The sequence below is a fragment of the Carya illinoinensis genome, chromosome 5 (genome assembly GCF_018687715.1).
Source record: "Carya illinoinensis cultivar Pawnee chromosome 5, C.illinoinensisPawnee_v1, whole genome shotgun sequence".
In the NCBI taxonomy this organism is placed as follows: Eukaryota; Viridiplantae; Streptophyta; class Magnoliopsida; order Fagales; family Juglandaceae; genus Carya; species Carya illinoinensis.
In genome coordinates, this window is record NC_056756.1 from 12,809,161 (window position 1) to 12,820,989 (window position 11,829).

An 11,829-nucleotide genomic window follows, 5' to 3' on the forward strand; every position below is an offset into this window, starting at 1 on the left:
TAGTTTTAAATGAAAGATAAAAATTAAATAAAATATTATTTTTTAATACTATTATTATTTTTAGATTTAAAAAAATTAAATTATTTATTATATTTTATATAAAAATTTAAAAAAATTATAATAGTGAGATGAGATAATTTCTAAATACAGACTAAAAGTTGAAAGTTGTACTCCACAATCTTATTCCATCCATTGCTGCTACTTTGTCAAGTTCGGACCTTTTCAGTGCTTTTCGGATATGGACAAGCAATATAATGATGGTGTTGTCTTGAAAGATGATGAGAATAAAGATTTAGTTGAGAATCTATTGCTGGGTAGGATGATGAAACAGGTTATGAGCGTGGGCCAAAGGTTGTTGAAGTATGAAACCCCAGCCATTATAAAAAGTTAGGTACTTTCCAGCTTTATAAAAGAATTTATTCTTGAGGCTCATATCTCAATCTGTTACAGATGCTCTGTCAGATTCCATTCCACATGTAATCGTCTACTCAAAAAGAAAGTGTTGTCGGTTCTAACGCTCATTCTTCCTTGCAACTTATGAAGTTACTGTTTTCAGGAGATAGATTTGCTTGGCTGCGGGGCAATGAGTTTTCACGTCACACTTTAGCTGGACTCAATCCGGTGAACATTGAGATTTTGAAGGTAATACTAACACAGTTTATTATCAATTATTTTGTTGAATTCATGTTCATCGGTCATGTATAGGGAGTCCTTGAGTTGATCGTATTTGCAGGAATTTCTAATTCTCAGCGAGCTAGACCCTGCTGTCCATAGTCCTCCAGAGTCGGCCTCACGAAGGAATTGATAGAGCAAGAACTCAATGGACTGAGTGTAGAAAAGGTATCAATATCTGCATGCATTATAATATATGTATTAGTATCCTCTCTTGCTTAGTATATACCTTGATTAATTTGGTAAAGTTCATATGAGGCATGCCTGTTAGCTTCGACTCCAAAGAAAAGGGATACTTAGATTTTCATGTGCAACTTCTGTTTTCTGTTCAGCGAAGTGCCTAATTTTATCCACAACCACATCCCCTTTGGCTCACTTCAAATGTGATTAGGGCTGTAAAATAAACAGGCTACTCGACAGGCAGCTCGAATTCAATTCGAATAAACTCGAAATCGGCTCGAATTGAATATTAAATGGGCCGTTCGTAAACACAGAAATAAACTCGATTATTAAACGATACAAACTCGTATAAAACTCGACCGACTCGATTAATGTTCGTGAATATACTCGTATAAAGCTCGACTCGACTCGTGAGCTCGACTCGTATATATTTATACATATATAGTAAAATATAAAATATATATATAATAATCAATAATTATATATGTATTATTAATTATGTATATAGAATTATAGTGACTTATAGTTAAACATTTTCTTCTACATATACTATAAGTTTATATATTTAATTTATAATATTAATATATGATATTGATATATTTATCTTATTCTTATCAAATAGTGAAATGTCATATAAGAAGTTATGCTTATAGGATAATAAGGCTCTAGGCTATAGTCTATAAGCTATAGTCATAACTTATTGCCCTATAACATATCACTCATAAATCATAATTATATCATTCTATTTACAATATTTTTATTAATCTATCATAACATAATTATTAAATACTTATCACTTATGATTCTTAGATTATATCATTATATATTCTACGAATTTGCAACACTACTTGCTAATTTTAAAAATTAATTTATATAACAATTAACATGCATTATAATTTATAACTTATAATATTTTCTAGAATAGAATACTCTTTTTGGTTAATATACGGTATTAGCCTATAGTATTATTATATTATACTAATTAATATAACTATAAATTTATATCATGAATACCAATTTGGAGAATGTTTGATAAAATATAATATTAGACAATTTTATAATATAATTAATTATTATAAATAATTATAGTTTTTTTTACAACACTACAGTCACTACTTGCTAATTATAAAAATTATAATATAAAAAAATTAACATGTATTATAATTTATAATGCATAGATTATAGTATTTATGTTAATAGAATAATATTTACATATATTTATTTATGCTAGTATAAATTATATTAAAGAGTCGAATCCGATTAAACCCTAGATTGATTTGAACCGTTGGATATGTGGTTACTTTTTCTTAAGACTTTGGAGCCGTTGGATTTTAATGGAGGCACATTTACCCTAGGGTTACAACTTACAATGCTTCGGGCTTCCCGAGTCTTCTATAGTTCTACTGCTGCGCCGTTTCACTTTCACTTTCACTTTCACTCTCTCGGCCTTGCCGCTTCACTTTCTCTCCTCTCACTCTCAGACCCATCGAGAAACCCTAGCTTCTTCTCCTGTTATCCATTCTCTGAATCTCTTATGTCTACACGGTTACACCGATTACTATTTACTAGTTACCTCCTATATGCCATCTTAATCTATCATTCGGTTTGTGTGGTGCATTTGGGCAGCTTTCTTCTCGAGGGGCCTCGGGCCGTCCAGTGAAAATGGCTGCTTCCCTAGCAGACTGCAGTCGGCGGCCGTTTTAGAGGGGAACCATGGCTGTAATCTCAACCTCTGAGAAAGCAGCCGATCCTCGACAAATGAGTCATTAAATGCATGCATTTATGACTCCCAACCACTGTGGTTCCCTGATTTTGTGGATTGTGGTTCTCTGGTTCGTCGATTCGTCCATCTACGAGTCGATTACCCAATTTAGTTTCCTTTTTCTACGCATTTGGTTGGGAATGTTGGCAGATTTGATTGATTTATCTAGTTATAGTTTTATGTAGCTATTTTCAATGCCCATTTCTGGTTCTATCCTAACTCTTTTTCATATTGTGATTTGTGGTATTGTGGGCACAATAGATCTACATGAAATCATCTAAGTACACTGTCATTCATGAATTGTGATCATGAAGCAGTCGTATATGCTAATTTTGGTAACTGTGAGACACTGAGACTATGACTGTTTTGGTTGTCCATCACTTTGATTGTTAAGTTTATGATTTAATTTTAATTTTTTCTTTTGATTTGTAATAGTTGAATATGCCCTGTTTTGGTTATTTTGCTATTGCTTACAAAAGCTAGAACTTGGCGTCTAACTTGAGCTTTGTGCTTTTATATCTGTCTTTGCTGCTTGGCTAATCATCTTGCCTACTGAGTTGTGCTCAAAGAAAAATTTATACTCGCAAGTGAGTTCTCTCAGCCTCTCAAGTTAATTGTTATTTAATGATTGTTTATGTTCTTGCTTGAACTATTTAATAATGCTTTATTGTTCATGTTTGGGTTGATTAATCTGATCCTATGGTGATTTTGGCCTTAAGTAGTGGTGCACCTTGATTATTTAACATGTATTGGTTGTATTAAATATACAATCTGTCTTGTAGTTGTGTAACTGTGTTTATGTTCTAATTTCAAGTATTTAAATATAATTTTTGAATCTGTTTTGGTTGCTTATAAAGTATCATATATGGTGATTGCTTCAAGTATTAAATTTACAATCTGTCTTGTAGTTGTGTAATTGTGTTTATGTTCTAATTTCAAGTATTTCAATATACTTTTTTGAATCTGTTTTGGTTGATTATAAAGGATCATATATGGTGATTGCTTCAAGTATTTAATTCATGTTATCTTTACCATGTGTTACTTGATTCATCTTAATTCTTATCCAATCTGTTTTTTGTTTATGTTCTAATTCCAAGTACTTAAATATGCATATGTAGAATCTGTTTTGATTGATTATAAATGTTTATACATTGTTCTTGCTTCAAGTATTTAATGTATGCCATAAAATTGTGTTGCTTGATTAATATGTTCCAATCTGTTTTGTGTTTCTGTTCTAATTACAAGTATGAAATGGCATTTGTGTTTTTCATGTTTTTGTGGCAAGTTTTATCCAGTTTCTTTTATGTTTATGTTGTTGAGGTGCCTTGCTTCTGGAGGCACATCGGGCCACTAAGGCAAGATTGAATACTAAAATTGTTCAAGTCAAATTAGTTTGACTTTAACATATGTTTTAGTTGAATTAAATCAACTATATCAGCCTTGCCTTTTGGAGGCACATTGAGCCATCAAGGCAGGGCTGTATAACAAAACTGTTATTGTGAAATTGTTTTGACTTTAACATCTTTTAGTATCCTTGCCTTCTGGTGGCACCTTGAGCCACCAAGTTGAAAGGTTGTTTTGAATTCTGGTCTGTGATCCCATGCTTATGGGTTGTTTCTGGTTTTGTGTTTACAATTTATTAGATCCCACCAAATGGGTGATCCAGTTAATGATGTTGATCCGGTAGAGGAGTATGAAAATGAAAACTCTGTTGGGATTAGCTTAGTAGAGGCCATATCTGATAATGATAGAGACACTGCCCAAAATTCTCAGGCCCCTAATACTGTGTCTACTGAGGGCCCTTCCACAGAAGTTCAAACAGTAGCCTATGAAAGAAAAAAAAGAAAGAGGACTTCTGATGTATGGAAGGATTTTGTTGAAGTTGATAGCAATGGGGTTAAACAGCCTCAATGTAAGTGGTGTAAAACTATATTTAAAGCTTCTCGCTCAAGTTCTACCACTACATTACGTAGGCACCTGCTGACTTGTTTGCCATACATGGGGTCTAAGAAAAAACAAAAAGTCTTAGCAGTTGAGTCTAAGGAGGCAGATGGTGCCTTCACTGTCTCAAACTTTACCTATGATCGTAATAGGGTCCGAGAGCTTGCCTCTCATATGATACTTTACCATGAATATCCATTCTCTTTAATGGAACATGTGGTATTTAATAGATTCATGAGTGCAAACACTCCATATTGGGAAAAAATGTCTCGGGCTGCTGCAAAGAAAGAATGCATGAGAACTTATGAGAATGAAAGGACAAAGTTAAGGGCTTTGCTTAAACATGTGAATAAGGTTCATATCACAACTGACATGTGGACTTCTTGTCAAAAACTTTCATATATGGTAGTGACATGTCATTTTATAGACTCTGATTGGCACCTTCAGAGGCGTGTCTTGAACTTTTGTAATGTGCCACCTCCACATACTGGCCTTCTTATTGCTGATGCTTTAGAAAAGTGTTTCCAAAGTTGGGGGATTGAGAATAAAATTAGTTCAATTACTGTTGACAATGCTAGTTCTAATGATGTTGCCATTCGAATCTTGAAAGATGATTTTAGATTGAAGAAAACACTGTCTGTAAGTGGCCAACTGTTTCATGTACGTTGTTGTGCACATATAACAAATTTACTTGTACAGTATGGACTTGGGGAGATTAGGGATATTATTGATTGTGTTAGAGATGGTATAAAATATCTAGTAGCATCGGAGAGTAGGCTAAAACAGTTTAGTGAAATTGCAAAACAGTTACAATTGCCCTCAAAGAAACTGATTTTAGATGTGCCTACAAGATGGAACAGCACTTATTTAATGTTGGATGCTGCAATTCAGTTCAAAGAAGTTTTTCCTAGATATGGTGATAGAGATAGATGTTTTGAGTGGGTTCCAACTGTTGAAGAGTGGGGGCAAGTTGAAAATGTTTGTCAACTATTAGCTATTTTCAATGAAGTCACCAATATTGTATCTGGAAGTGATTACCCAACAGCAAACTTATTTCTTTCTGAAGTTTGGAGAATGAAAGACATCTTAGGTAAGAAGAGTAGAGATGAGAATGAGTACATGAAATCAATGGTAAGAAAAATGAGTGCTAAGTTTGACAAATATTGGGGGGAGTGTAATCTATTGATGTCAATTGCTGCGGTGTTAGATCCTAGATTTAAACTGGTCCTGATCCAGTTCTGTTTTCCTTTAATTTATCATGGGCCGGAGGCTGCAAAGAATATTGATCATGTGTCTGCTGTGTTGCTTGAGTTATATAATGAGTATATTCATGAATACAATTCAACTCTTGAGGCACAAAGAGAGCAGGATAATGCTCGAATGAATGTATCTGGTTCTTCCTCAAGTGTTGGGACTGGGAGAAGCATGCAGAGTGGCCAGTCATTATTTAAATCTTTTGTTAGAAGTGTTGATACCGTGCAGCCTAGTAAATCAGAACTAGACAATTATTTAGAGGAGAGCATTTATATTTGTGAAGAGGGTTCAGATGCAAGTTTTGATGCCTTGGAATGGTGGAAAACAAATAGTCTCAAGTTTCGAACTTTATCCAAACTGGCCCGAGATATTTTGGCTACTCCAATTACCACAGTTAGCTCAGAATCAACATTCAGCGCAGGAGGCAGAGTCATTGATCCTCATAGAGCTTCATTGAAGACTGAAACTGTCCAGATGTTGTTATGTGGGTCTGATTGGGTTAGGGCACTATATGGCCTTAAAAGATCATCCACAAATTCTGTAAGTGTATTTTATTTATTTTAATTGCCTATTGCTATTATACTATTTTATACTTTCTATTATTAATTTATTCACAAAAATACTAACTACTGTTTTTTTCTTGTCAATAGATGGATGTCCCATCAGAAACTCATTTTCTCTTGCCACAGCAATAGGCCCATACAAACTTACATTCTGTTTTTTGAGCATGTTGAAAAAATGGAGCATTTGGGCAGTTTTCTAGTTTTATCTGATTTTTTTTGTTTAGTCTATATTATTTGCTATATGATATTTGGACAGTTTACTTTGTAATATTTGGACAGTTTGGTTGTTCTATTTGATTTTGTTTGGGATGATATGAGTCATGATAGTTCAGGTAATTTCTAAGTTCTAACTCTTCACCATCCAGATTTCCTTAATTTACTTTAAATGGCAAATTAAATTTTGCATTGCAAACATCCCTTGACAATATTACTAAGTTAAAAGTACTTGAGTAATTTTGCAAGGGAATAAAAATTATATTAATGTTTTTTTACTGGATCAGTGTGTGCAGGTTGTCATGGTGATTTTCTTCAAGTTTGGGAACTTGTTGACTTCTGACATGGTGAACTCCGATTTTGTATAAGTTTGGTAACTTCCTGTCATTGTGAATGTTCAAATTTTGGTAACTGCAGTCTGCAGTTAGAAGAATGAGATTAATTTCAAACTTTGGTAACTTGTTGTGAACATCTATTTTGGACACTGCAGTTGGCCATCTATATGTTTGTCTGGCTGATTTTGTTGAACTTTGGTAACTTGTTATGAACTTGTAATTTCTTTGGTAACTTATTTGGTAACTGCCAATGGTATGAGAATGAGAGTATTGTGGGCCTGTGGCTGGTAACTGTCTCAAACTGCATTTTGTATCTACTTTGTATTGATATTTTGTGGCTGGTATGAGAGTATTGAGTTATGTGTATTTTCTATGTGTGTGCCCATTGAAGTTGTCAACTTGTCTACCTCACAGTTTGTTTTCTGGCTGATATGAGTCATGCCTATTGGCTATTGCCTATTGCTGGGTCGTTGTTTTGGATCTGTTCTATGGTAACTGCATAATGCATTTGGTAATTTTGCTGAATCACTGATGCACATATTTCTATCAGATTTTGGGAACTAGCTGACTTATGTGACTGTCATGGTGATATCAGATTGTATTGACTTGTCTAAATCCCTAATGCACATATTTATTTATGATATTGCCTGTATAATTATATTGTGTAACTTGTTAGAGATATGATATTGATTTTTCACGGCAAATTAAGTTTTGCATTTTCTGTGGAATATCCCTTGACAGTATTGCTAAGTTAATGGTACTTGAGCAAGGGATTAAAAATAACACCAATTTTTTTAGTGTATTAGTGTATGCAGGGCAACAATGTATTTCTGGCTGGCTCCATGCATGATTCCATGAAGACTGAGGACTTTGTCATTTGACAGCCTATTTTTTGTTTTGAAATATAATGTATATTATTTCATAATTTATTGCTGTAAATTGTAATTAATTTTTTTATTCACTTGTTCCGTTAAGATGTAAAGCTTCGTCTAATATTGTACCATAAGTCCATAACCATAATACTCTTAATGTAAATTTGTATTTAATTTGTTATCAGTATTGATGCATTTATTTTATTTTTCTAATTTTATATGTTTATATCCATAATTTAATTAGAGGGATTTTTGACATAAACGAGCCAAGCTCGAGTCGAGCTTGGGCTCGGCTCGTTAACATAATCGAGCTCGAGCCGAGCTCGAGTTCTTTTACCTACTATACGAGCTGAGCTCGAACTGGCTCCTAGGCTCGGCTGATAAACGAGCCGAGCCCAAGCTCGACTCGAGTAGTGAACGAGCTGAGCTCGCACACTCCAGGCTCGCTCGAACTTGGCTCGTTTACAGCCCTAAATGTGATATGAATGTTTATGGTGTTATAGTGGTATACTGCAGAGGCATTTATTTACTTTCTAAGTATCTCTGCATCTTCTGCCTCTCTAACTCTGCCTATCTGACATTTGATGATACAGGAATGTTGCACCTTTCGGCTTGTCCAAAAATCACACAAGACGATATTTAAGTGGTTCAGCAAATTGTCTACGTCAACTGGAGCCTCTTTTACTGAATTTGTACGAGATTTACAAAAACTCTACAAATTCTCTTTCTTTCTCTCACGTACCCTCTTTCTCTGTAATTTCCCCCATCGCTGCCACTGCCGCACATTTCACAACTGAGCACTCTCCTATTTATAGGAGAGAGCAGCCCACAATTTCAATTTTCGGTGCAGAAATTAGTGACTTTGCTGCAGAGAAATTGTAGGTGCCTAATACAACGAAAAACAAAACGGTGGGTGGGTGCAATTGGTGCCTAACAAAACAAAATACCGAACGGTGCAATTTGCATTCACACTTGGGTTGATTTAACAATCACCCCCTCCACCCAAGTGTGCCATACCAGGCTGCTTGCAAACTGATTCATTTTTCAAATGAATGCACATCTTTCTTTGACATGAGAAACTTCTGCTATCAAATGCATATGCAGGTATGTCTTCAAATGGATGTCCAAATGTTTCTCCAAATGCATCTTCAAATGCATTCGCATCGTCTACATCCACGGAGCTTGCAAGGGATTTTCTTCAGAGGAGATTTACAAGTGCTTAATTGCACAATCTCAACTCCCTAGGATTCTTCTTTCACTCGAGTCTATAAGTCCGCACTCATGTACATCTTGAGCAAACTGAGCTTCGCTCGAGTCACAACCGAGCGAACAATCTACTTGGTGCCTTTACAGCTTTCAAAACCAGGCTCCATAATCCTACAATCACACCAATCTCCAACTTGGAGACTGGTTCTCAACATGCTATCCTCTATCTCTAGCATGATCCCTTATCATCTATATAATTTTATAGCTCATGTCTTCAAGTCAGAAGACTAACTAAAGTGATGCATAACTTTAGTTCATCACGTACAGTGCCCTTAATCAACACATCTATATAGGGCAACACATCTCCCACTGCACTGGGAATCAATGGTCTCGCACGGACCTTGACACATATTAGAGAACATGTTGCTGAGGTCTCCATCTCTGACCTAGGTGACTGACTCTTCATCCTGCTGCTAACATATCTTGTCTTTAGTCGATGTGCCCATCTTGTGTGCAGTCTCTGCTAGCTTCGATTTGCATAATCTCCATTCTTGCAAGATTTTTCTTCATACCGTAGTTTATTACCTTCATTCAGCAGGATATAGTTTAAGGTAGTAACCACCATGGAGGTCTGATCGTCTTGGTAGTTATGTGATCATCAACTTTAGGTGTAGATATCCCTGGAACATCTGACGTTTTGTTCCCATCTCTCACACCTGTACTTCATGTTGTGGTCTAGGGAGATTTCTTTAGATGAGGAAAAATAAAACTGAGTTCCATTTACTTCCTCATCTAATTCACACGACTATTACCACGAGCCAAAACCAATGAATCATTCGTGACCTTCCACGCCTTTTTGAGAAAACATATATGAATGACTGTTGTCTTCAAGCTGTCTTTAACAGCATTGTGCACTGCAAGAAATACGACGACATGTATTTCTTCAGTCACCATATTCATAACATCATTCTCAGTTTTCTCCTGATTTTAGCAGTCTCTTGTGGCCTGTCTTACCACAATTCCTAGCGAGTCATCTGTTGTCCAGATCTTGACTTGCCTCTGCCCTTACTATCAACATTCAGGACCAACAACTCGAGATCTTGCCAGAATCTCTTCTGCGCACCTCCTCATCTAGGATAAGATCTCTTACATTAAGAAACTTCAACTTCGACTTCTTTGCAGAATTACTCATAGCCATTCTCATGACCTCCCAACTTTTTGACCACAACGCCAAATACTATTGGGCAACAATATTACTTTCTGCATTTTCTGAAGTTGAACTATTTCTTCATCTGCACTTTGTTATTTGCAACTGGCTTTTCGAAGAAAGCCACAATGAGATCCGTTGCGGTTCTCCTCTTAATAACATTATGCTTCATGAGTTGTATGACTGCAAAAACCTGTTGATATAACAAGTTAATCAGTATCGTCCAATGATCTGAAGTTTGCTCCTCAAACTTCACGATCCCAACTGGCTTAAATCAAGTCCAAACGAACTGATTCCAGCAACATTGGACTCCAACTAGCTGACATCAAGCCCCAAAACCAATGAGTCTGGCACGACTCCAACTGGCTGAGATCAAGCCCAAAACAAATGAGTCCATCATGATTCCAACTGGCTGCGATCAAGCCAACAACTGATCTGAAGTATGAACGGTCCAGATCATTAGTACCGATGGCAAATCTCAACATTTCCACCGTACGGATGAGTCCAGAATGATCCAAATAGTTTGTCAGCACTATTTGATCATCGCGATTGAACTCCAACTGGCGTTGATCTAGCCCAAAATGATCTGCAACTTGTGGACGGTTCAGATCTAATGTACCGATGGCGAATCTCAACATGCCCACCGTACAGATGAGTCCGGAATGATCTAAATAGTTTGTCACCACTATTTGATCATCGCAATTGAACTCCAACTTGCGTAGATCTAGCCCAAAATGATCTACAACACGTGAACAGTTCAGATCGAATGTACCGATGGCGAATCTCAACATTCCCACCGTACGGATAAGTCCGGAATGATCCAAATAGTTTGTCAACACTATTTGATCATCGCAATTGAACTCCAACTGGCGTTGATCTAGCCCAAAATGATCTGCAACACGTGGACGGTTCAGATCGAATGTACCGATGGCGAATCTCAACATTCCCACCGTACAGATGAGTCCGGAATGATCTAAATAGTTTGTCACCACTATTTGATTATCGCAATTGAACTCCAATTTGCGTAGATCTAGCCCAAAATGATCTACAACATGTGAACAGTTCAGATCGAATGTACCGATGGTGAATCTCAACATTCCCACCGTACGGATGAGTTCGGAATGATCCAAATAGTTTGTCAACACTATTTGATCATCACAATTGAACTCCAACTGGCGTTGATCAAGCCCAAAATGATCTACAACTCGTGGACGGTTCAGATCGAATGTACCGATGGCGAATCTCAACATTCCCACCGTACAGATGAGTCCGGAATTATCCAAATAGTTTGAAAGTACTATTTGATCGTTGCAATCGGACTCCGAATGACTTAGTACTAGCCCAACAAAGATCTGAAAAAACGGACGGTCCAGATCATCTGGCACGTGAGATGCACACGCAGCTGTGACGCCCCCAAATTCCGTTTGGGATCGGACGGACATTTGAAGCGTCGAGACATGCAACACAAGGTTACCTGCCCCCGTTCATGACATATAAGATGCAATATTCCTAACATGCATCTAACAATATGCAATATTCGCAGCGGATAAATTTTTTTCTTTAGCAATACTATGCACCAAATTGAAAATATCCTAAATGCTTAAAACATACTTCATACATAAAA

At 36.2% G+C, this 11,829-nt stretch overlaps 1 protein-coding gene across 2 annotated transcripts; it reads left to right on the plus strand.

Annotated features, from left to right (window-relative positions):
- Positions 1-295: 295 nt before the first annotated feature.
- On the plus strand, positions 296-7,930 carry LOC122309214 (zinc finger BED domain-containing protein RICESLEEPER 2-like). Of its 2 annotated transcripts, none has more exons than XM_043122607.1 (4): positions 296-642; positions 734-840; positions 3,184-6,349; positions 6,460-7,930. In XM_043122607.1, the coding sequence occupies exons 3-4, from the start codon at positions 4,268-4,270 to the stop codon at positions 6,502-6,504; spliced, it is 2,127 nt and encodes a 708-aa protein (XP_042978541.1). In that variant the 5' UTR covers positions 296-642; positions 734-840; positions 3,184-4,267; the 3' UTR covers positions 6,505-7,930. The 2 variants fall into 2 exon arrangements, with proteins under 2 accessions (XP_042978541.1, XP_042978542.1); XM_043122608.1 differs by having other exon boundaries at positions 751-840.
- The last annotated feature ends 3,899 nt before the right edge of the window (positions 7,931-11,829 follow it).

Bases quoted from the DNA above. Each gene is read 5' to 3' on its own strand.
- LOC122309214 (XM_043122607.1), top strand. From the start codon at position 4,268: ATGGGTGATCCAGTTAATGATGTTGATCCGGTAGAGGAGTATGAAAAT. The intron at 6,350-6,459 runs GTAAGTGTATTT...TCTTGTCAATAG, and splicing joins AAAGATCATCCACAAATTCT to ATGGATGTCCCATCAGAAAC.